The following is a 23,627-nucleotide window of genomic DNA, read 5'->3' as shown; positions in this document are numbered from 1 at the left end:
CCAAATTATATCAAAATGCGATTTTATAAAAAGGAAAAGAAAAAACCTAAGAAACCCTTGAAAGCACAAGAACGCAGACTAAGGGCCGAGCCTTGTTAAAACCTTTTTACGGAAAACCCCATGGGAAAAACCGTAAAAAGGAAAAAGAGTACCCGTCTAAACAACCGAGAAAGAGGGAGTGAGAGCGGCAGGGTAAGTTTCCGGAACTCCGGCCTAACCATCGCCCCCAAACCAACCCGGCTCTCATCCCACAGAAAAGAAGAGAAACAAACCGAACCGGGGCAAAAGGCCGGTGAGACGCCGTCGCCAAAATGCCCAAAACGAAGGAGCTACGCGGCCGGTTAGACGCCGTCGCCGCTAGCTCGGACAAACAAAAGAAACGAAGGGAAGCAACACAGCCGGTTATACGTCGTCGCCGTGAGCTAACCACGAAACAAGACTCCAAAACAAAGGGGTAAGAAAACGGCCGGTTATACTCCGTCGCCGAAATTATCGCACAAACATAAACCAAGGAAAAAAAGCTAATAGTTTCGGCCGGTGAGACGCCGTCGCTGAGAACTAAAAAACCATGTGTCCCCTCGAAGAAGCGCGCTGGCAAGCCAGCCTCCACCACGTAAATCCAGCGGCAGTTCAACCGAGGGAGAACAAGCATCACGTAAAGGCCGAGGACAACCACCACCGCGCCCCAGGTGTTCGACCAAACAACAGCAAAGAAACCCACCAACTGCTCGAACAAAGTGCTGCACCGCCAGCTCCCAACAGCCCGCACCCCACCAAGCAACTCATCCTTCAAAGAAACCCAGCACCAGCAGCCCATTAGATGCGTCTGATGTGGCTGTGCGAGGCCATGTCCCGGATGACAGCAGACTCAATAGCCTCGATGCTATGTGGCTACCAACCCTCGTGACGCGAGTTGTGAGCCATGATATCCGCCGCCGCATTGCCCTCCCTGTAAATGTGAGAAACACGAAGCTCGAAATTGTTGAGGAAGGCAATCGTCGCCTTCCAACTAGTCAGAAATCTCCAAGGCACCTCCATCAATTTCTTTCGAAGCAGCTCTACAACATACGTAGAGTCCGATTCCAACCAAAGTTTGCGCCACCCGCGGCTCTCCGCAATGGCAATGGCTTTGATCACCGCCAGCAGCTCTTCCTCCAGCGCAAAGCCCGAGCCCCCCTTCACATGAAAACATCCACGAACCTCAGCTTGGTGATCTCGAAAAACGTCCCCGGCAAAAATCCTTCCCGGCGCCCCCAACGCCGAGCCATCCGTATTTACTTTCATCCAGTTCAAGTCCGGAGGCCACCAGTGAACATCAATATAATCTGGAGGGGGGGCAGATCGCGACCTCACGCCAAGCTCACGTAACGTGAGATATTCTTTCCAATCATTCGCCATGTGCCCAAGTTTCAGGTTAGAGGAGTCCACTTCTTTGTAAGCAATTTTGATGAACTTAAGCACCTTTGTTTCACTGAAGGAATTATCATCAAAGATCACACTATTTCGGCTGGTCCAAATCATCCAGATTAAGTTGATAATACCAATCTTCCAAAGCCTCTACAAAAGAGAGCTGAACTTCATGTTCCACGCCATCACAAGAAAGCTCGTAATATCCCTGCAATCCAAGAGCTCATGATGGCCGAACCAATTGAGGAAGGGAGCCCACACCTGTTTAGTCTTCCTGCAGTCCCAAAAAATGTGTGAAATGTTCTCTGCATCGCTCAAGCATAAACAACAAACATTTGGAGTCACAAGCCCCTGGCGAATCAAGCGATCCATGGTTGGCAGACGACCATGGATGAGCCTCCAGCAAGTCAGCGAGCGGCGTATCGGGATGGCCGCATCCCAGAGCCAAGAGCCCCACGAAACCTTGGGGTACCGGTGACACGTGTTGGCGAAGGCCAGAGCCGAAGTCACATCACCACGTAGAGAATGCTTCCAGAACCGAGCATCCGTGGAATCATCCATAGGAAGAAGAATGATATCGCCCACAATATCTGGATAATTCTCAACAAAATTTTCTGAAAAATGCCAACAGTTGTCAAAGTAGTAATCCGCAACAGAATGCGTGAGTCTATCGTGCAGATAATCAGGAATTCCCAAACGCTCACAAATCTTATATCCCAGCCAATCATCCATCCAAAAAAGGGTGGATCTGCCATCTCCAATCGCAGAGTAAGAATTCTCCACCAACCCATTAATTTCATGCCTGAGCCCAAGCCAAATCGAAGAGTTCGCAACGTTTTTCTTCACATAACCAAACTCCGTGAGATGTCTGGATCTAAGCAACTGGTGCGCAAAGGAACTGCCTTTAATGAGATTCCACGCGAGCTTCATAAGGTAGTTCTTATTCATAAGGGTAAAAGAGCGGATTCCCAAGCCTCATTCCTCCTTGATAGCGCAACAGCGATCCCACTTCACCGCACACGAAGGTTTCTGATTCGTCTTTCCAGTCCAGATAAAATTCCTGCACTTACGATCGAGCTCATGAAGGAGCGACTTAGGCCAGCGATAAACCATCATGGTATGAATGATGGAGCTCTGGATGACGGATTTAACAAGACAGATACGTCCTGCCATCGAAAGATGAAGACCCGCCCATCGCGAAAACTTTTGCACAGTGCGGTCTTTGATGCTCATAAAGTGAGAAACGCGAGGCCTTCCCACAAAAAGAGGAGCCCCTAAGTAGGTCACATGTTCACCCCCTTGCGTGAAACCCAAAACCTGGTTGATGCCTCGTTTAACCAAAGTACTTACGCCTTTCCCAAAGTATATGCGAGATTTTTCAAGGCTGCAAATCTGCCCAGAAAGAGAGCCATAAAACTCCAATATGTGCTTAACTTTCTTCGCATTACGAGTCGAGGCTCTACAGAAGAGCAAGATGTCATCCGCGTAGAGCAGGTGCGTGGGGAAGTAGTGAGAGCGGCTATAGCTCATGGGGATGAGATGGCGCGAAGCAACACAGTTTGTGAGAATCTGACTTAACATATCTTCGGCAATACCAAAAAGAATGGGAGATAAGGGATCTCCTTGACGAACTCCTCTAGTACAGGCAAAATAACCGCTCAGCCGCCCGTTATAAAGAATGGAGATACGGGCAGAGCTGAAGATAATGGAGATCCAGGTGACAAACTGCTGATGGAAACCCATTACCCTCAAGACTTTGATGATGAAGTCCCAGCTCATGGTGTCAAATGCCTTCTTGATGTCGATCTTACAAGCAATATTCGAACCACGTGCCGTACGATCCATACAGTTGAAACCCTCCGAGCCCAACATGATGCAGTCATGTATAGATCGCCCACCTATGAAGCCGAACTGATTATGTGAGACCACATCAGTAGCCACCTTGTTCAAGCGAACCGCCATAATCTTCGAGATTATTTTGAAGAAGAAGTTCGAAAGAATGATCGGCCTGAGATTAGAAACAGATTTGACATCGTCCACCTTAGGAATCAAGATAAGAGTGTTCGCATTGCAGCCGTTCGGCAAATAAGAGTTAAGAAAGAAGCATCGAACCGCTCTAATCACATCCTCGCGAACCGTATTCCAACAATTTTGGAAGAAGAGACCCGAGAACCCATCGGGGCCAGGAGCACTACTGGTGTCCATGCTCATGACAGTATCATAGATCTCCTCTCCCGATGTGTTAGATACGGGATTCAAAGTATGAGTGTCAGTTCCCGAGTCCAACACAGCTGTGCTGAAAACTTTCGCCAGTAAGTCCGGCCCTGAGCAAGAAGGCTCTTCCGTGCCAATGCTGTTAAGAACAGCAAATTTATTGTTTATATCAATGTTTCTTCCCGACCTCCCCGAGTTTCTCAGTTGCGGACTCCCAATTCTCTCCTCCGAGGACTTCCGATCAGGGCTCCGAGCCCCCTCCATGTTGCCGGTCGGAACGACGTCCTGGATTCCAACATTACCCTCATTAAAGTTGGCGGCCTGACTATTTTGTTGTCCAGTCGCTCCCTGAATCTCATTCTGTGGATGCCATTCAGCTACCGGTTTCATAGGAGCTTCCTTACTCTTCTGTTTGCTCGATGAAGTTTCCTCCTCAGACCTTTTCTTACTTTCCGGCATTTGTCCAGAGCATGTCCTGTGATCTTGCAACGTGAACAGTAAAGAGGTAAGTTTTCATAATAGAATTCAACATGAAACGCGTTGTCACCTTCATCAAATCTTAAGAATTCTTTGTAGGGCAAAGCCATGTCAATCTCCACCAACACACGTGCGTAATGACCCACTTCTCCGGCTCCCGAAGATCCATCCACCTTGATAGGATTGCCCAAGTAACGTCCGACCGCAGCAATGACCTCTGGATGCCATAACTCTATGGGTAGGTAGTAAATACGAACCCAGACTTGCGCCAGAGAGGAGACCTCTTTGTAAGGATTAAATTTCGGGACCCATTCTCTGAGACGTAGCTGACCATCAACCAGGTCTTGATTCAGTTTTGCCTTCACGGTTTTCTTGTCTTCCAACGAACTAAATTTAAGGGTGAAAAAGTCTTTCCCCATGGTGATTAAACTCCAATCATTATTGATGTTCCAGATCTGTTGGAGTTCGGCCTTAATCTCATGCGTAACACGTGGCTTGGCGCCTTTACGAATCAACAGTCTCCCAATCAGGGCGAATTTAAAATCCTCCACTCGCTGTCTATAGAAATCTTTCGGGATAACAAGAGAATCTACCTCTTCTCCAGTACGAACGTGGAGTGCCTGAAAATTGTGAGCCGGCAAATCCGGCCATCTCCGTCTAGGGGCGACGACATCCACATAATTCTTTTTCTGTGTGGGGACAGTTTCGCTGGGGTGTGCTTGCAGGTTTATGGAATCGGAACGCGTCACCAGTTGCGTGGCCAGAGCAGAAGGGTTTGCTAAGCCATTAGGGTTTTCAGAACTAGGGTTTGCCGAGACGTGTGGGAGGGGTGGGACTCCAGACGACGAGCTCGGTGTGAAGTTGGACGAAACAGGAGGGAGATGAAGGGCCGATCGATCCAGGGCGCCATGAGGCAAGCGACTGGAATCCATGTCGGCAGGGCGGCGGCGGCAGCAAAGGCTAGGTTTTCATCGTCAGATGTCCTAAACTAATAGTTATCATAAATTAACCCAAATTATATTTAATTACATAAATAAAGGATAAATAATAATAATAATAATAATAATAATAATAATAATAATAATAATAATAATAATAATAATAATAATAATAAGGGTTAATTGCCGCAAAAATCATATACTTTTTCGATTTTTGGTTTTTTCCCATAACAAAAAAAATCTGAACAGAAATTTATGAATTGGAAAATTAATTGCAATTTTCCCCCGCGTCCATTTTTTCCCCAAATTGAATCCGAGGTGGCAATCGGATTTCCAGCGTGTCATCGTCGGGAATTGAATGAGACGATGTCGTTTTAATTATAATTAAAATACGCCGTTTTATGGTTTTTTTACAATTGAATTACAAAATCTGAAGCTTAGGGTTCGTCGAAGCTTAGGGTTCGTCGAGCAAAATGTCCCAAAACCTAACTGGAAGCTCGAATTCAGGAGCTTTGCAACCGCTGCACAATGTAGATGTGGAATACCAGCCGTCCTTGTTGTTCATGATCATTGGAAATGGAAATGAAATGTTGGTTTATAGATTTTAATGGCTCAAAATCTGGAAATGGAATGCCCTGCTCAAAATACACAATTTGTAGATCTTAATGGCTCGAAATCTGGAAATGAAATGACACCAAAAATCTGCTCAAAATGTAGTTCTTAATGCAGAGCAAAAATCTAGTTCTTAACTTGACCATGCCTTCTCAAAAATCTGGAAATGGAATGCTCAAAAAATGGTAGCCAAAGCTGACCAAGGCCACCAGAGCTGACATAGCTGATTTTAGGTGAGGTGGAATCAATTAAGCCACGTTGGATCGGAGCTCTATCGGAGATCGCCGAAAAATGGACACGGGGGAAAATTGCAATTAATTTTCCAATTCTTGAATTTCTGTTCAGATCATTTTTGTCATGGGAAAAAACTAAAAATCAAAAAAGTATATGGTTTTTGCGGCAATTACCCCTAATAATAATAATAATAAATTATTATTATTATTATTATTATTATTATTATTATTAAACACTAGTCTTGAGGTATCATTGAAGGGTCCAGTTTTGAAGGAAGGGTTGACTTTAGGATATGTTATAGCTCCGTTGAAAATAGTGGCGGATCCAAAATTTTAAATTTAGGGTATGACTAATTAAAATGAAAAGAGTATTTTTTTTTTCCTAACTCAAAACTCAAGGTCTGAACTCTCAAGCTTTGGCAGGCACCCCTTTCTTTCTTTTTCTTGTTTTATGTTAACCTTGGGACTCTCGTCCTCTCTTAAATATATTTCTATTTCTTAATATTTTTTTCTAAAAGAACTTAAACACATAACACATGCAATCTTTTAAAATTGGATTAAGTGAGAAATAGAGGCCAAAACCCAAAAGCAAGGACTGGAGTCTGAAGTAAAGGAAAATGCAGTTTTTTGGGTATGGACACTCATTATAAAATATTTTAACACATAATATATATATATATATATATATATATAATACTATTTAAAAAATTGGGGATATAGTTGTACCCACACCGCCCTACTCTCGATCCGTCACTGGTTGAAAATAGATCGGGGAAATAAATTATAGAAATTATAATTCGATTTTCACTTATAGATTCAACTATCTTTCAACCCGAGTCATTATATAGAACAACTCCGTCCAAAATTAAAGATTGTAATTTTCAACAAGCAGTCGAAATGATTTGGGCGAGCTCAAGGACCAAAGACCTACAAACTTAGAAATTTAATTTTTAACGAATTTACTTATACATACATGTATCTCCAAAAAAGATAATATTTTCATAATTTTAAAAGAATTTACATACAAAATCATTCTTATCTTAATTCAAAATATACGTATCCTTACAGTATTATAATTTTTTTTTTTTAGAAACACCAGAGACCTTATATTAATTCAAATCACGATGAACAATATCTATGAGACCCAAAGGAAAGTCGGATCTCCAGATCATTGCATCAGGAATACAAACGGCTAAATTAGCCAAGAAATGGGCCGCTCTATTAGCTTCCCTACGAACATGTCTAAAATCAAGCACTATCTTCTCCTTAGCATAGATAAAAGCATCGTAAAGATCATCACAAAGAGAGTCTATCCCCCTCGTCTTCTCACTCAAAACGTGCACCGCCAAGAGAGAATCAGTAAAAACTTCAAGAGGACAAAAATCATGTTCCATGCAGAAACCCACACCCAGCAAGATCGAATGTAGTTCGCCCATAAGAGTGGTCTCCGTTCGTCCAATGCGTCTCGCAGCCGCCGCTAACACCGTTCATGTATGGTCCCGAACCAGAAAATCAACTCCAACCAAATTCCCATTCGCATAGATAGAGACATCCACATCCAACCGAAAAGTACCCCGGCACGGTGGAAGCCAACGCTTATCACCCTCCTTCGGCAGAATCGACTGCTGCGCCTTCGACCACCAGCTTGCCTCCTGAAACATACTCAGAAAAATCTCACCACCTTCAATAAGCTCCATCGGTCCAGCAGCCTTATTGCCATGTTTAACATTGCATTGATTCTTCCAACTCCACCAAAGGAAAATAACAAAAAGCTCCAGATCCCCAACTCCAAAAGCGGCAAAGAAATCCCTACAAAGAGTCTCACTGTCAAGACTTTCTCGACCTCTCAACCACGACCACCAATTGGTCTTCTTCCATTCATCCCGCACTGATGCATAAAAAATAATTGAGTGAGTCGTCGAGCCCCAATCCCGATTGCACCAGGAGCAGATGCCATTAATGGGAATATGATGTTTCTTCAAGTTAATAGCAGTAGGCAGCATATTCTTCATAAATCTCCATGCAAAAACCCTAACCTTCGGTGGAATAAAGAGTTTCCAAACAAACTTCCACCAATCCTCCTCTACTTTTGAAGTCGTGTTAGCCTTCGGCATGAAGCATTCCTTTTCTAGAAGATATCCAGATTTTACGGTATATCTCCCTTTCTCATCATGTATCCAAAATCTATCATCTTTCTCATTTCTTAATAAATCAATGGAAATAATACTTTGTACCTCATATGAGAGAAAATTTTCCTTCAAAAGCTCCTCCTTCCATCGTTTATTTTGATCAATAAAATCAGCAACCAAAATATTTTCGTCCTTCACCAGCCCACCGGCAGCTATACCATCTCCCCCATTAGGAATCCAAGCATCCTTAAAAGCACACACACTTTGCCCATTTCCAATTCTCCACCTCACTCCACGTCTCAAAAGATCTCCTCCCCACAAAATCGAACGCCAAGAATAGGAAGCCGTAGGGGGGCATATAACATTCAACACGTCCCCATTCTTATAATAACGACCTTTAAGCACCCTGGCCACCAGCGAATTAGGGAACTTGATGAAACGCCACACCTGTTTAGCTAATAGAGCCTTGTTAAACGTAACCAAATCTCAAAAACCCATCCCACCTTTCGACTTCAGAGAGCAGAGCGACTGCCACTTTGCCCAATGCATGTTTGGACCTTTTTCAGTCATTCCCCACCAGAAATTAGCGCAAGCCTTCTCCATATCTCTGCACACAGCTACAGGAACCTTAAAACAGTTCATGGCGTAAGTTGGAATCGCTTGTATAACTGATTTAAGGAGGACTTCTCTACCACCCATTGAGAAATGTTTATTTTTCCACGATCCAAGCTTCTTACAGACCCTTTCACGTAAATAATCAAATTGGATCCTCTTCTGCTTCATCACAATAGTAGGAAGGCCTAAATAAACAGAATGTCCTTTGGTCTGGCCTACACCCAAAGTTTTCACCACAATCTCCCTATCACTCTCCAAAGTACACGGACTAAAAGTAACAGCAGATTTATCCTTATTAATCTGTTGCCCCGAAGCTACAGAATAAAGATCAAGAGCATCCCGAATTGTAGCCACCCCCTTAGCATTAGCTCTAAAGAAGAGAAGGCTATCATCCGCAAAAAAGAGGTGACTTATAGCCGGGCTAGCCTTAGCAACACGTAAACCTTCGAAATCTTTCCTTCCCGCATACTCATGAAGGATCGAAGACAACCCTTGCGCGCAGATAACAAATAAGAATGGCGATAAAGGGCATCCTTGGCGAATACCCCTCGTAGGAATCAAAGAACCAAACACCTTTCCATTCACCACAAAAGCAAACTCCACTGAAGTGATACAATCCATCACCACCCGCATCAATCTACTAGGAAAACCCAGCACCTGCATCATAGCCTTAATAAAGCCCCACTCAACTTTGTCATAAGCTTTCCTCATATCAAGTTTTGCTGCCGCAAAACCATGTTTCCCATTCTTTTAATTTTTAAGCCAATGCATACATTCGTAGCCCACTAAGATATTGTCTGTGATCAACCGCTCGGGAACGAAAGCACTTTGGTTATCGTTTATAACCTTTCCCAACACTCTTCTCAACCGATTGGCCACCACTTTAGTCACAATCTTATAAGTGGTATTGCATAAACTAATAGGCCGGAATTCACTTACTTGCGTCGGCTTCTTAACTTTCGGAATGAGAACAATCAAACTCTTGTTCCACTCTCTAATACTATCATCCCCATTGAGAATACCCAGAACCTCTTTAGTAATGGATCCTCCAATCTCTCCCCAATACTTTTGAAAAAAAATAGGTGGAAACCCGTCAGGTCCCGGGGCTTTATTCGGATTCATCTGAAAGATTGCTTTTTGTACTTCCTCCTTAGTATAAGGTTCTTGAAGAACAGCTACATCTGCCTGTTGGAATCTGCTATTAACACAGCTAGTAATCGCCAAAAAATCCTCAGCCCGAGGCTTATCCGACCGAAAGAGTTCCCTGAAATATTGCTGAATAATAATCGCCTTATTCTCATCCTTATTCTGCAGCACACCCATCGAATCAAACAAGCCTTCAATTCTATTTTTCCTCTTTCTTTCTGAGGTGAAGTTTTGAAAATACTTCGTATTCCTGTCCCCCAGGCCCAGCCAATTCGCTCTTGACCTCTGCTTCCAATGTATTTCCTCCGCCTCCGAAATCCTCTCAATCTTAACATTAATCTCATGCAGCTCCTTTCCCACGTCTTTATCTCCGCACTGATTCAACAACTTGATCCTCTTCTTCCTTAACTCCTCAAGCGTCTTCGAAGGGTTCTTGTACTCAGAAACCACCCATTTTTTGAGATATTGCTGACACAAGGCAAGACGCTTTGGCAAAGAATGACTGCCAAAACCCCGCCAATTCATAAGAATATCAGCTGTAAAATTCTCAGCCAACATCCATTTCTACTCAAAATGGAATCTTTTATAACCCCCAGTGGATTGACTCTTCTCCTGCTTCTCCAACCGCACCCTGACCGCTCTATGATCTGAGCCATACGAGTCCAACACATTCGCCTCACAATCTCCCACTGCCAATAGACCCGATTCATTGATTAGAAACCTATCCAACAGTTCAAAAATAGCCGCCTCCCCCTCTCTTTGATTAAACCAGGTAAAACGAGCGTCATTATTAATGGCCTTTAAACCGCTAGCCTCAATCGCAGCTCGAAAGTTAGATAAACACGACCACGGTTTTCACTTCCCTCCTGCCTTCTCTTCCTGCTTCAAAATCTCATTAAAATCACCTCCAACAATCCAATGATATGAAACATCTCCATTCTCCGCCAGTCTTTTAATAAGTTCCCAAGACTGCTGACGTTTAGTCACTTCAGGATTTCCATAAAAACCCGTAAACTGAAAACCAATACTTTCACACTTAACCCAACAATCAATGTGACCCTTTGAAAAACTCCGAATACTCACATCACAATCCTTCTTCCAGAACAACATAAGACCTCCACTCGCACCAACAGGGTTTACCACAAAATGTCCCTCAAAACCCAGAATCGTCTTCCAATTAACACATTTAGCCGCACATACTTTTGCCTCTGAAATGAAAAGTATGCTTGGAGACACGCCAGAAACTAACTGGCAAAGATTATGGAATGCACGAGTTGTGCCCAAGCCTCGAGCATTCCAAATTACCGCATTCATTGGGCTCGGCGGGGCTGCGAGGCAGCCTCCGCCGTTATTGCCAACTCTAGAGTGTTCTCCATATCATGACGCGGATTCTTTCGTTTTGGGGAGTCCGAGCCCGCATCACACACGGCACTCCCCGGTCGTTTCTTAGAGATGCTTGAAACTTCCTCCTCATCTGAACCCCCACCTGCTGTCTCCCTCTCTCGCTCTTCCCGACTCCTAACTCCCTCGTTCCCAAAAGAAATTCCCCAGTCCTTTTTTCTCCCGTCCTCTCCAGACCTTCCTCTACCAGCTCTCCCTCCCCTACGACCCCTCCCCTCCGACCCCCAACCCGAAACACGAGCTCTCTTCTTCTACGAACCCACTTTCGGATTGGAACAAGAACCTCTCCTAACCTCCTCCTCCTCCATCTGCTCCTCTCGCCTCTCCTCACCTCCCGCTACGGCTCCCAACAAAACCCCATCCATCAAACTAAATCTATCATCTTCCATATTAGTAGTTTTGGGAACGGTATCTTTTGTGGATAAACCATCCTCTACCCCTAGCGACGAACTCTCCATAAAACAAGACCCTTCATTCTGTTGTGAGAGTCTCACAGCTAATCCTTTATTCACCGCCGAAGGATGCGAATCAACCAAATCAGCATGAACTTTATCGCCATTCGTCTGCTTTCTCCTGATCTCATTAGTTTTTGGAGCCATTAACCACGTGCCATACTTCAATTGCCCCGTGACCGTCAAAGGAGATTCACAAAACCTTAATAAATGGCCAATTTTCCCACATTTAAAGCAAAAATTTGGTAACTTCTCATACAAAAGCAATATAAGAGCGCCCTCACTCTCTCCATTGGGTAGAAGTCTCACACATCTCTGCATGGGTTTATCTAAGGCCCATGAGACCCTAACCCTAGCAAAGCGACCAATGCATCGTCCTCCTGCATTCATATCAACCTCCTCCACACGGCCAATGCCCTCCCCAATCTTCCTTATCACCTCTGGATGCATGCACGCCACAGGTAAATTATGACATTGTATCCATCCCGTAAACTCCTCAAACTTCACCTCTGAAGGATTTTGGAAACCCTCAATCTCAACAAATAATAATAAATCCTGGAAAAAGTGCCAAGGCCCCCCTAACTAAGCTTGTTTTTTATCATCCACCGAAGCAAAATGTACTACAAAGATATTCGGTCCAATTATCTCTGCACCAATCCGAAACTTTGCCTGTAGAATATTAGGCAAATGAGTTAACAAAAGATCTCTATTAATCTGTCTGCTCGCAAAAACTTTCCCCGCAAGACGATACTTCGAAGTAACCAAAAGATCTTCCGTGAGTTTTTGAGATAGATTAACAGTATTTGCATCAGCCTCCTCTGATAACCGAAGTTGTTCCACCAAACGTTGAATCTCATCTGGATCCATGATCCAAAAACTCCCCCCAAACCGATCAGCAATCCCTTCGAACCGAGGGAAGAACAGCGCAAAAAGTGAAAGTCAATTCTCTCAACCCTAGAGGAACCCTAAAGAAACCCTAAAAAATTTATTTTTCTACAGTATTATAAATTAATAGACCTTGAAGGTAATTATAGTGTAGATTATGAATTTGTACTTTATAGCAAGAAGAAAATGATTTTTCTTACCCTTTCCCAAAAAAAAAAAACAGAAAGGATTTTGATAAACAAATGTAACATGGTCCGTGATAGTAGAAGAAATGCACAAAGTTAAGTCGAAATAATGCAGAGGTTGAGATGGGCAGATCACGTGCCGTCCACGTGGACGAAACGGTTCCCGGTCAAGCACCGCCAAGTGGCAACGGTAGCATTGATCCCGATTCCGAAGGCCTACCTCTCCTCTTTCCCCTTGGACAGGCGGATTTCTCGATTTCTCCCAACTGTTCAAATCTCTCCGAATTCATCCATTTCTCCTCCAATTCAATCTCCCATGGGATCTCCCGACAAATCCGCTCGCATTCCCGATGACGCCAGGAAGATTCTCGTCCGCATGGCGTCGGAGTGGCGCGACATCGTCGATCCTGAGGCGCTGCAGGTGGTGCCGCTCAAAGGAGCCATGACCAACGAGGTCTACCAGATCAAATGGATTAGGAATTCCAGCGCCGATGAGCCGCTTCCGAGATCGAAGAAAGTGCTGGTCAGGATTTATGGTGCCGGGGTGGATGTGTTCTTCGATCGTGAGAATGAGATACGCACGTTTGAGTTCATGTCCAAGCAAGGCCAGGGGCCAAGGCTGCTCGGACGCTTCGCTAATGGCCGTGTCGAGGAGTTCATTCACGCTCGGGTACTTAAACCAAACTACTTTTTTTTCCTTCAAATTATTTGTTGGTGGAGATCCTCTGTAATTAAAGCTGCGGATGCAAATCATGGACTATGTTACGTTAGCAATATTTTGAAGTTAGTAGCTGCTTAGGCTGGAGAGCCTGATGAAACTTGTCGAGTCCTCATGTTGTTTTAGTGGAATTTTGGTTGCACAAATTGAGATAGCAAATGAACGACCTCTTTAGAGGTTTAATTTAAATGGTTAATTTCACTTCGAAAATTTCATCTCGTATCAATTATTATTTTGATTGCTGGATTTTCAGACACTTGTAGCGGCTGATTTGCGTGACCCTGAAATATCTGGTATAATAGCTTCTAAAATGAAGGAATTTCACTGCCTGGATATGCCTGGGTCTAAGAAGATTGTCCTCTGGGATAGACTGCGGTGCGCCCTTCTATCCAATAATTTCTTTCTATGTCTAGAGCATGATATTTCATGGAAACTCCTACAGTATTTGTTAATTGTGATTCTATGTGCTTACATGAGGTTTTATGCCATAATGTTTCAGAAAATGGGTTAAAGAAGCCAACCGTGTTTCTTCGCCTCAAGAAGCCAAGAAATTTCGCTTAGATGTCCTGGAAGCTGAAATATCGGCTCTGGAAAAGAATCTCTCTAGCAATGATTGTATAGGGTTCTGTCACAATGATTTGCAATATGGTAACATTATGATGGATGAAGAAACCAGATCAATAACCATAATTGTGAGTCTTAAGCTATGCTCTTTATGGCAATTAGTGGGATCAGTGTTAAATAAAGTTTGAATGCTTAAATTCCTTCTTCTAATGATGTAAATTCCATAGTATTATATTTCGGCAGCCCAGTTGAATCTATCCATTGACAAGGCATGTCATGAAAACACAGTTAGTTATAGGAGAATGTTTAAAGTAAGGAACTTGTAGGATAACTAGATTGATTAGCCGTGAGTTTTATGATACACGACTGCAATGAGGGCTTGTGCTCTTCTTTGTACATGACTATCTTGGTTGAGTGACTTGTAAGACAGTGATGGGCTGACACGTATCCTAGTAGACTTTGGTTGACTTAGGTCAATACTGAAGATGTTTCAGCTGGTAAAACCTGATCTTAGATAGCTATTGTTATTTGCTCCTCTAGTGCAGGCGGCGTAGCTCTACATCTGTCATTTCACCACCTGCATGGTTTAAACCTATTGGCAATATGGTCCTTGACTACTTAAACTGGTAGCCCGACTCCACTCACATTTTGTATATATTATGGCTTGTTAGGTAGTTATCTGATAGGTGTTGCTAACCTGTTATGTTTTTCTCTTACTGAAATGGGGTAGTTATCTGATAGGTGTTGCTAACCTGTTATGTTTTTCTCTTATTGAAATGGAGTAGTGAGATAAACATATGGCTTTGTGATTAACTCAATGAAATCAAGATAGTTCTATGATTTTGCTCTAAATCCTCTTTTAATTATTAAAAGCTGAAACAACTTAATTTAGACAGGACATGGTATTTTTCCCGTGTCACAAGCTTAGGGTATATACATAATACACTCTGTTTTCATAAATTTAATGATTGTCCGAAAAATCAGTTTCTGTCTAATCTTGATAAAAGTGAACATCTGCTTCATATGTACTTTCTTCTGATCAAGGCCATCTTTTGTTGGTCCACAGGATTATGAATATGCAAGCTACAACCCTGTCTCCTTTGACATTGCCAATCATTTTTGTGAGATGGCTGCTGACTATCATACTGAAACTCCTCATGTCTTGGATTATAGTAAATATCCAGGTAGTGGATGTGCTCTCGCTTCAAATCATGTTTTATCTTTCTCAGCATCCCTTAGTAATAGGGAAACTGAAGTTCAGTTTGTTTTCTTACCCAGATTGGAAGGAGCGTGAGAGATTCTTGCATACCTATCTGGCTGCTTCAGGTTGCTATTTTATTTAATTTCCATACTATTTACTGATTGCAGTTCTACTCTGTTGATGATGAGTTCACTAGGAGTTCAACTTCTGTAAGACGAGTAGAGAAAAGCTGTAACTATTGATAATTATATTATTGTCTCTTCTATTGGTAGCTTCTGTCTGAAAAAGAGAATATTATTCGTTTGTATAGGCGTATCCTTAAACTGCCAGAACTTTGCTGCAGGAAAACAACCTAGTGACTCAGAGGTGAAGAAATTAGCTCAGGAAGTGGAGAAGTATACTCTTGCTAGCCATCTTCTTTGGGCGCTATGGGGATTAATCTCGGTATATTACCCAATCTCATATCATCTTTCTTAAGTATTCTTGAGATAGAACAACTCACGATACGGTCGATACCAGCATTCTCATGGTTCTCTTACTTACGACTACTGTTTCATGTTTTTGTGTACTGATCACAGGCGCATGTCAACGAAATTGATTTTGACTACGTAGAGTATGCAAGACAAAGATTTCAAGTTTACTGGGGAAAGAAATGTGAAGTACTGGGAGCTTCAGCTCAACAAAAATCATAGTTGATGGCGATAATTGTTCATTTTCAAAAAAAAAGATGTACTATAATTGTCTATGTGTTGTTTTAGTCAGTGGATGAATGTTTTGAAATGCTTTAGAACTGTGAATTGCATTTACAAGTAGCTAGTCTATATCAATTGAGATTTACCTTTTTGTAAAGATATTTGTTTTCTTCATTTGTACAGTGATAGTACCTAAAATTCCACTCCAGTGAATTCATGTCTCCTTTCCTAACTTTATATGTTGATAACTATATCAATAGTCAATAGTTTTCTGGATTGCGATAAAATTAGCCATTGGATTATACTCCCTCCGTCCTATAATTGCTGACATGTTTTCTTTATTGGAGTGTCCTATTAATATTGATGTGTTACTATTTTTGGTAATAATTTTACACTAATAATATGATCTCACACATCTTTTCACATTTTTACATTACAATCTTATTTTTCTAAATACTCGTGCCCAAAAGAAATAGGCCAACAATAATGGGACAGAGGAAGTATATACCGTCCACGATATTATTTTCATTTTTGTCATTTTGATTCGTCCACGACATCGTTTTCACTTTCATTTATAGTAGTAGACTCTACAAACTTTCACTCACAACAATATCATTACTATTTATTACTTTCTTAAAAACTTGTGTCGCCCACAAAGTTGAAATGATATCGTAGACGAAGGGAGTATTAGTTAAGCTCCTTCCCAATCCTGAAGCCCGAGTGATAGTTTTTATGTATTATTGAAAAAAGAAAACTAGATTTTAAAGTAAGGCGCTGCAAATGTGTATTGGCTGAGCTATGAGAAAAACGTTTTACGGAAATTTTCTAGAAGAAATACAGCTTAAAATCTTAATGCGAATTACTGAAATTGGATTTGATGTTAAGCGGGAGTGTCAGTTAAGGGTTTGAAAGTTAGTTACTAATTAGCATTATAAAATAACCACTCTCTCTCTCTCTCTCACTGAACTTCTGGAAGCCAATTCACATGGCAATGTCCTTCGCCATCAAGCTACTACTCCTGGTGGCTCTCACCACCGCCGCCAGCCTCCGCCTCACCTCCGCCGCAGAAACCCTTGCACCAAGCCAACCACCCTCTCCAGCAACGGCGGCGGCAAATCAAGATACGCACCTGAGAAACATCCTGGACGCACTGATAGGCAGCGGCGACTACGGCGGGTGGGCAAACCTGCTCTCCTCCGCCAACCCTTCGGAGCTCCCAGTGACGGCCACCTTCTTCATCCCCTCCGACGACGCCATCTCGGGCCTCCTGTCGGCCAGCACCACGGCACGCCTGGACCCTCTTCTGGTTCCATACCACATAGTCCCGCAGCGCCTGACCTTCTCGGAGCTCCAACATCTCGACACTCGCACCCGCCTCCCAACTCTGCTTCCTGCAAATTTCATCGTCGTCACCAACAACTCGGCCACCAATTTCACCGTGGACGGATCGCAAATCACGCAAGCTGACATATTTCTCAATGCCGCCTTCGCGCTGCATGGCGTCAACAAGGTTCTTAACTACTCCCTCTTCGCTCTTCCAGCCCCGCCGGCCAGCCTCCTGCGGAAGAAGAAGAAACTCCCACGGCCGAGGGGCATAACCGTGTCTGCTGCGTGGCGTTCTTGCGCTACACTTGTTTCTACTTTTTTCATGCTCCTCATATTCAACATTCTTTGAGAAATTTTGTAATTCCGTCTTCTTTGATTTTGTAATTCATCACATTTTCTTGATTTCTTATGTTCAAGATCACCAACTTTTCATTATGTCAAAGACCATTAACTGTTAGAGCCAAAACCAAACGTCATCATCTAATTTATACAAACTACATTTTTGCAGCAATCGACACATTTATTTGCATCAGAAATGCCTGCACCGTGCAACACCAGGATTAATCTCTCCCTGTTTATGCCGACGCTAAAAAATAATTGACAAAAATTGTAAAACTACCAAAAATTGGTCACCTATGTCTAGAAGAATAATTATTTAGGGTTTCTCTGAATCTCCTCTGTCAGCGTCTCAAAAGCTACTCTCCACAAAGAACTTGTTGATCCTTTGCATAATATCCTGTGCAGTATTTCCATCTCCTCAGGGTTAGCTTTCCTCAACAGCCTTGCGAAAACAGACCGCGTCTCCTCGTCTCCGCCGGCTAATATGTCAGTCTCAAAACTATCTGTTATTTCCCCTCCATCAGACCTCGTTTCCAAAGAATTCTTCTCAGCTGCTAAACTATTATCGTCTGTACTTGATGATGACTTGTTGTTAAGGATCTTGTTTTCCCAGTACTCCACGCTCTTGTGATGAGGATCGAGCGCCTCGATCACCTGACCAACGTACGTAGGCTAGTTAATTAGCAGTTGTTAAGGCCATTACAAACTGTTTGTGGATCATGAGAGGTTGAATTGGTATCTTACCTGCACGATGGATGGAGTGTGGAAACCGAACATTTCAAGCCCGTTTATGCTGCCCAGAGGCTGCAACGGGGGCAGCCCTTCCTTCCCCAAACTTCGTTGTGTCAGTATTTCTTGATTCAGTCTCCGACACACCATCAACCAGCATTTTTGCGCTGAGACATCCACAAAACTCTCCTGTGGAAGCTCTTCGAGAGTAACCTGATACATCAATTGTTTCAAGTAAGGATGTGTTTATTTCAAGGTGATGCAAAAGAAACATCCTTGACACAAAAAATTCAAGTGATATCAGTTATGTCCATAAAACGTCACGTTGAGAGATAATATATAGGGGTGGTTTACTTTGGGTGATGATGGATCGAACAATTTTGAACTTGTTGGATTGTGTAATCCTTCAAATACTAAATCTAGCACCCAAAGTTAGCAATCATCCCCGAGTAAAATATACAAACCATTCCACATGTATTTCCGACAAGCTTAAATCTCCTCTAGGTATATATTCAAAGTCATCAAAACAAAAGGCCGTTAATCTGTATCTCGTGTGTGTGCCAAGATTGATAAAAGCAATTACCTTGAACACGGGGCCTAGGAGCCCACCTTCCATGATTTCTGATGTATAGCTACTCTTGATCAGTGGATTGCAGATATTATAGAACATTACACGGCTTTTATAACCTGTGAAGATGATTCAACATGATTTTAGCCGTCTAAACATATTTCCTGTGAAAGATTATATTCATAGGCGAATCTTAGATGCACATACCTTTGGGGAATATGGCATCCTTGTTGCTCCACAATTTCCCGTGAACAACAGATCCAAGATTTACGACTTCAACACAAAAGTTGGTCCTTCGTTCAGGATCTGAATCAGCCCATGAAACTTTATACACCGAGTCTTCTGTGTATTCATTTTTCATTGAAGAAAGATCAACCCCAAACAACTGACTATGGGCGGCAAGAATACTATCACTCAGATTCTTCGGGCTTAAATGGCCACCATCCTCGGATACCCACACTCTTTGAGCAAACGTGTTCTCTTCCAATGCCTCGACCAATGTCTTTAACTCATCAATGGAGTGGCGGAGAAGAACTAGTCTGTTTTCGGGGTCACAGCAAGTGACGAGATTTGCGTGTTTGAGGCATGTAAACCTATCTGGGGAACAATTGCAGCTCGCAGCAGAGAGATGCAAGTCGTAAAAGCAAGAAATGCATTCTCTTTCTGTATTCACATCAAAATCCTTTTCCATCTTTTGGAAGCATGTTGCCCCTGGTAGACGTTCTATTCTTTTCTCCTCTAACCGAACCCTTGTCTGAGATTATAGAGGGAAAAGGAAAACACGATAAATGAGAAATGATGAGTACTATTGCGTGCAACTCCAACATAAAAACAAAAGCTACTCGATCTTTTTCTGGCTAAATCGTTACGCAGATAAAAGTTAAAAAACAAATTGTATATAAATACATTACCTTAATAGCTCGAGTAAGTGTTCCATCCTTCCCACAGAAGCTTTTCCATCTCAAATTGTCGGGATTTTCTTTCTTTAGAACAGAGATCTCCCATAGCGCATCGACAGCCTCCTTAGCGGCAGCCAAAAGCAACTTATCATGTGATATCGATGTCTTGTGAAGCTGTGTGCTATAGAGCTCGACTGCATTTTGACCATGTTGCAGCCAATCAACAGGGGCAACATTTACTGCCTCGGCACAATTAAAGCCACAGTTGAAACCCGCGTGGTAAGCCCTTGGGAAGGTAAGAACAAACTCCCCGGAGTTCTGGACGACTCGATACACTGGCACACCTTCTGATTTTAGAACTGATGGTGACAGCTGAGTTACCTGTTACAGTTCATCCTAGTATCATACTTGATTTTCAAAAAAGTAAACAAAGAATGAAGATGGTAACAGCTCCTGCCATAGATTTCAATCAAGATGGAAGCAAGAATACAGAGAATTTCTGTAGTTTTAACGACAAGTTGACTTACCAATTCATTTAGTAAATCAGGCTGTTCTTCAAATAGATCGGACAAGTGCTTCTTCATAGCTTCCTCCAACGAAGAAGCACGATTTCCTGGCACTCCATACCACATTTTTGGATCTCCCCAGTGCATATAGTTCAGCGAGTAGAGATGGTGGTCCTCAACATGCTTTTACAAACAAAACAATCATACATGCATCAATTTTCCCCTCCAGTAACAAATGCGTTTATTTGTTTGAGCAAAGGTAATAGCAAAAATCAAACTAGCAGAAAGTAGCATTCTGTATTTATTTTTCATGTTGATTAAAAATCAGAAGATATTACAGTTTTATAGATTTGAGAACAGACTTGGAGATGAATAATGTTATATGGATGTTGGATACCTTTAAAACACATTACCACAATACAGTGAAGTAACATCCCATATATATGTCATATAAAAATAAATAGTAGATATAGGTATAACTTACCCAACAGAACGATGAGAAGCACATTCCTATATAAAGCCACGGTACAACTACACCGGATATGTTGCACTCTTCGAAACTCAAAACAGAACCGGGGAGACGAGGTAAGTTATTCAGATTCCAGCCTGAATTCACGTATCGACTAATCTTAGAGTCTGTCAATAACGACGAATCTTTAGGAAATCCACTTCCCAGCATTCCAGTTTCCAGATCAGCTCCATAGTATACCTGAATTCACATACAAAGTAATATATATATTGCATAGTGTGATAGGATGAATATTAGACAGAGGGAGAAAATGGTTAAGATCTCATTTTCTCACCTCAACCTCATCTGTAGGCTGCTCGATAATCCGCCAATACTCTCCTTCAATATCATTAACTGTGGGCAGCCATCTCTTATCTTGCCCAATCTCAGCAGAGGACTCTTGTGTTCTTTCCTTCACTCTGAAGTACGTTTCTTTAAATACTTCTGCATATCTTTTGAATTCTTCAAGTGTGAAGTCAGATCCTGACTGAAAACCAAACTTTTCTTCACTTTCACCAGCCGTATTAGCCTCCGAACTTTCAGAGCGAGCACGTCTCCTTGGTCTCGAATTGAACTGCCTCCGCCTTTTCCTCTTTTTTTGCGACTTTTTCCTCATTGGCTCCCTGTTCTGAAGGAGGTCGACTTGCTGAATCCGTGTCGAAAATTTAGATCTTTCCCATACTTCTTTTTCTTTAAGTGGACAAGGCGGCTTCCAAGATGGAGGCGGTACAATTTTACAAATACCATAAGCCTCAGCTCTGGGACGAATGCTTTCTATATAACCAACAGTATCTTGGAACTCCTAAAGCAGAATTTCCCGTTAACACATCTCAACCCGAATTACATGCTTGAAAATTAAAATTCAATTTAGAAGTTAAAACTATACCTCCTCGGTTGGATAAAAGATTGGAGCATCATCAATAACGGGCCTGCAGGCTTCATCAGGATCCCATCTTGCCAACACCTGCTCCAAAAGATATGCAACAAAAAAGAAGAAACGAAAGAGATAACCAATTAAGGTTTGGATAAAATTGATAGCGAATCAAATGAAGCATAATTTATTAGCCAAAGTTAAAAAACAGTTCTTGGACAAGAGAAGCATTTTGAAGTATGAACTGGCAAAGCCAACTGATCGAAATACCAAAATAGTTGTACATCATATCTTATTACCTTTCTGTGCCGCGGACTGCCAGGAGAATCGTGGCTCTCATTGTTTTTCTGGGCATTTCTGGAAGGATGATCCTGCGAAAATAACCTCTCATATGTTAGTTAACATATTCTACAGCTGATTGATATCCTCCCAAAAGTTATAACAGGACAAAAAGAGGATATATGACAACCATATGATTCACTTGATTGTACTAAACAATGGGGGCAATAAGGCAGTTGGAAAACATCAAGAATCGACACACTATAAGGAAATCAAGCGCATCGGATAGACATGCAAACCTTCAGTCTCATGACTATTGGATTATAAAGTGCAGCATATATCTGCGGCTGATTAATTGCGGATCGATTGTTGACCCTTCCAAAAGCAAAGTCTCACAGCCGCAGTTCTCAGTCGGCAGAAATCCTGATGCACAAAATGATATTGTGAGAAACTAATCTCCCCACATTGTTTCCATAATATCAACGACAAATTCACGAGTTTATCGCTACAGGATTGATGAATAGCAAGCAACAGAGAATCATCAACAACATCACAGATATCTTTCATATTTATATATATGTCAAAAAAAAAAATCACAGAGTAAAAGTAATGGCACCATAAAATTCCAGAACTTCTGCAATTCATAGAGTTGCAGCCTGCAGGCGGCTGTCAAATTATACAATGCAAATTGATGAAAACGTGATTATCTATTATGAATGACAGTCTCATAGAAAAGATATTCAGATCTGTACAAACTGTATCCAAACGATATATACAGAAAAGCTACCACAAAATTAAACCTAGAAAAAAAATTAGAACATGAAATTGTTATCTATGACTGATATTGAGATGAAATTCTACGAATTTTACAAAATATGAGACCTACAACTAAACAAATCAACGCAGATTCCAGTCCTAAAGATAATATCTTATAACTTCTAACACAGTTATTGAAAACAGAAGCAAAACTGATATTGTAACCTAAAACTTCAACCTGATTTGTTCTGAGAAATATAAGAAACAATTTCCAATTTCCCAATTGAATGCACCAAGAACCTTCAAGATATCTTGTCACGAAATATCATGAAACAAATCAACAGAAAAAACACTAAACAATGATATATACTCATTCAAACTATAGGCAATTTCCAAGAAATTACAGTTATGGAAAAATTCTTTACTGCAAACAGAAGGGGTAAATAATATCAAAACCTGAAGACCAGAATTTATTTATTTATTAGAAAGTGAAAAGAGGGAGGATAGAAAAACCTTATACTATTAATCTAGATATCGAAAGAGAAAATTGGCTCCCCATATCTTGACGGTAAAATATAAACCAAAAAGGAATTTTTTTTGTTTTCATGAAAAATAAATATTCAGTTCTATAATGCTGACAAATACAGACGTATGATGAAAAAGGTTAAGCCCAAGATTACCTCAACGACAGCTACGGAATTCCACCTCGGAGCCAATCTTGTTTTTATACTGTTATTACTATGTACTTTTCTTAATTATTATTGGAGTATAATTCAACCCCAAAATGTAAAAATCTAAGCTTTATAAAAAAAATAAAATAAAAGGATAAGTTTAATGGAAATAGAGACTGGTTTTGTGTAGGATAAGAGTTGTAATACGAGGAAGTTGGATCTGCAAGAGAAAAACCCGGGTACTACCCCCCAACGACCCCTCTCAAATTTGCTTTTCCAAAAGAATAAATAAAATAAATAAAGTTT

The 23,627-nt window shown here is 41.7% G+C and overlaps 4 protein-coding genes across 9 annotated transcripts; 2 read left to right on the top strand and 2 right to left on the bottom strand.

The window, feature by feature from the left end:
• Positions 1-891: 891 nt before the first annotated feature.
• LOC131025771 (uncharacterized) lies at positions 892-1,398 on the bottom strand. The gene has a single exon (XM_057955556.1). The coding sequence runs from the start codon at positions 1,396-1,398 to the stop codon at positions 892-894; it is 507 nt and encodes a 168-aa protein (XP_057811539.1).
• Positions 1,399-12,736: 11,338 nt separating this feature from the next.
• LOC131026357 (probable choline kinase 2) lies at positions 12,737-16,077 on the top strand. The gene is made up of 7 exons (XM_057956223.1): positions 12,737-13,364; positions 13,666-13,787; positions 13,912-14,104; positions 15,043-15,160; positions 15,255-15,302; positions 15,521-15,621; positions 15,756-16,077. The coding sequence occupies exons 1-7, from the start codon at positions 12,804-12,806 to the stop codon at positions 15,867-15,869; spliced, it is 1,257 nt and encodes a 418-aa protein (XP_057812206.1). The 5' UTR covers positions 12,737-12,803; the 3' UTR covers positions 15,870-16,077.
• Positions 16,078-16,854: 777 nt separating this feature from the next.
• LOC131025770 (uncharacterized) lies at positions 16,855-17,654 on the top strand. The gene has a single exon (XM_057955555.1). The coding sequence runs from the start codon at positions 16,855-16,857 to the stop codon at positions 17,542-17,544; it is 690 nt and encodes a 229-aa protein (XP_057811538.1). The 3' UTR covers positions 17,545-17,654.
• Positions 17,589-23,627, bottom strand: LOC131026355 (lysine-specific demethylase JMJ18-like). Of its 6 annotated transcripts, none has more exons than XM_057956218.1 (12): positions 23,331-23,627; positions 22,194-22,317; positions 21,915-21,986; positions 21,631-21,708; positions 21,040-21,546; positions 20,721-20,945; positions 20,258-20,419; positions 19,743-20,111; positions 19,039-19,585; positions 18,847-18,950; positions 18,279-18,476; positions 17,589-18,188 (listed from the first exon to the last, which is right to left on the bottom strand). In XM_057956218.1, exons 2-12 carry the CDS (start codon positions 22,203-22,205, stop codon positions 17,847-17,849), a joined length of 2,616 nt encoding a protein of 871 aa, XP_057812201.1. In that variant the 5' UTR covers positions 22,206-22,317; positions 23,331-23,627; the 3' UTR covers positions 17,589-17,846. The 6 variants fall into 6 exon arrangements, with proteins under 6 accessions (XP_057812201.1, XP_057812202.1, XP_057812200.1 ...); XM_057956219.1 differs by lacking the exon at positions 23,331-23,627 and adding an exon at positions 23,164-23,290; XM_057956217.1 differs by lacking the exon at positions 23,331-23,627 and adding an exon at positions 22,889-23,194.

Source organism: Salvia miltiorrhiza, chromosome 5 (assembly GCF_028751815.1).
Source record: "Salvia miltiorrhiza cultivar Shanhuang (shh) chromosome 5, IMPLAD_Smil_shh, whole genome shotgun sequence".
Taxonomy (NCBI): Eukaryota; Viridiplantae; Streptophyta; class Magnoliopsida; order Lamiales; family Lamiaceae; genus Salvia; species Salvia miltiorrhiza.
This window is presented reverse-complemented; position numbering and strand designations above follow the sequence as displayed.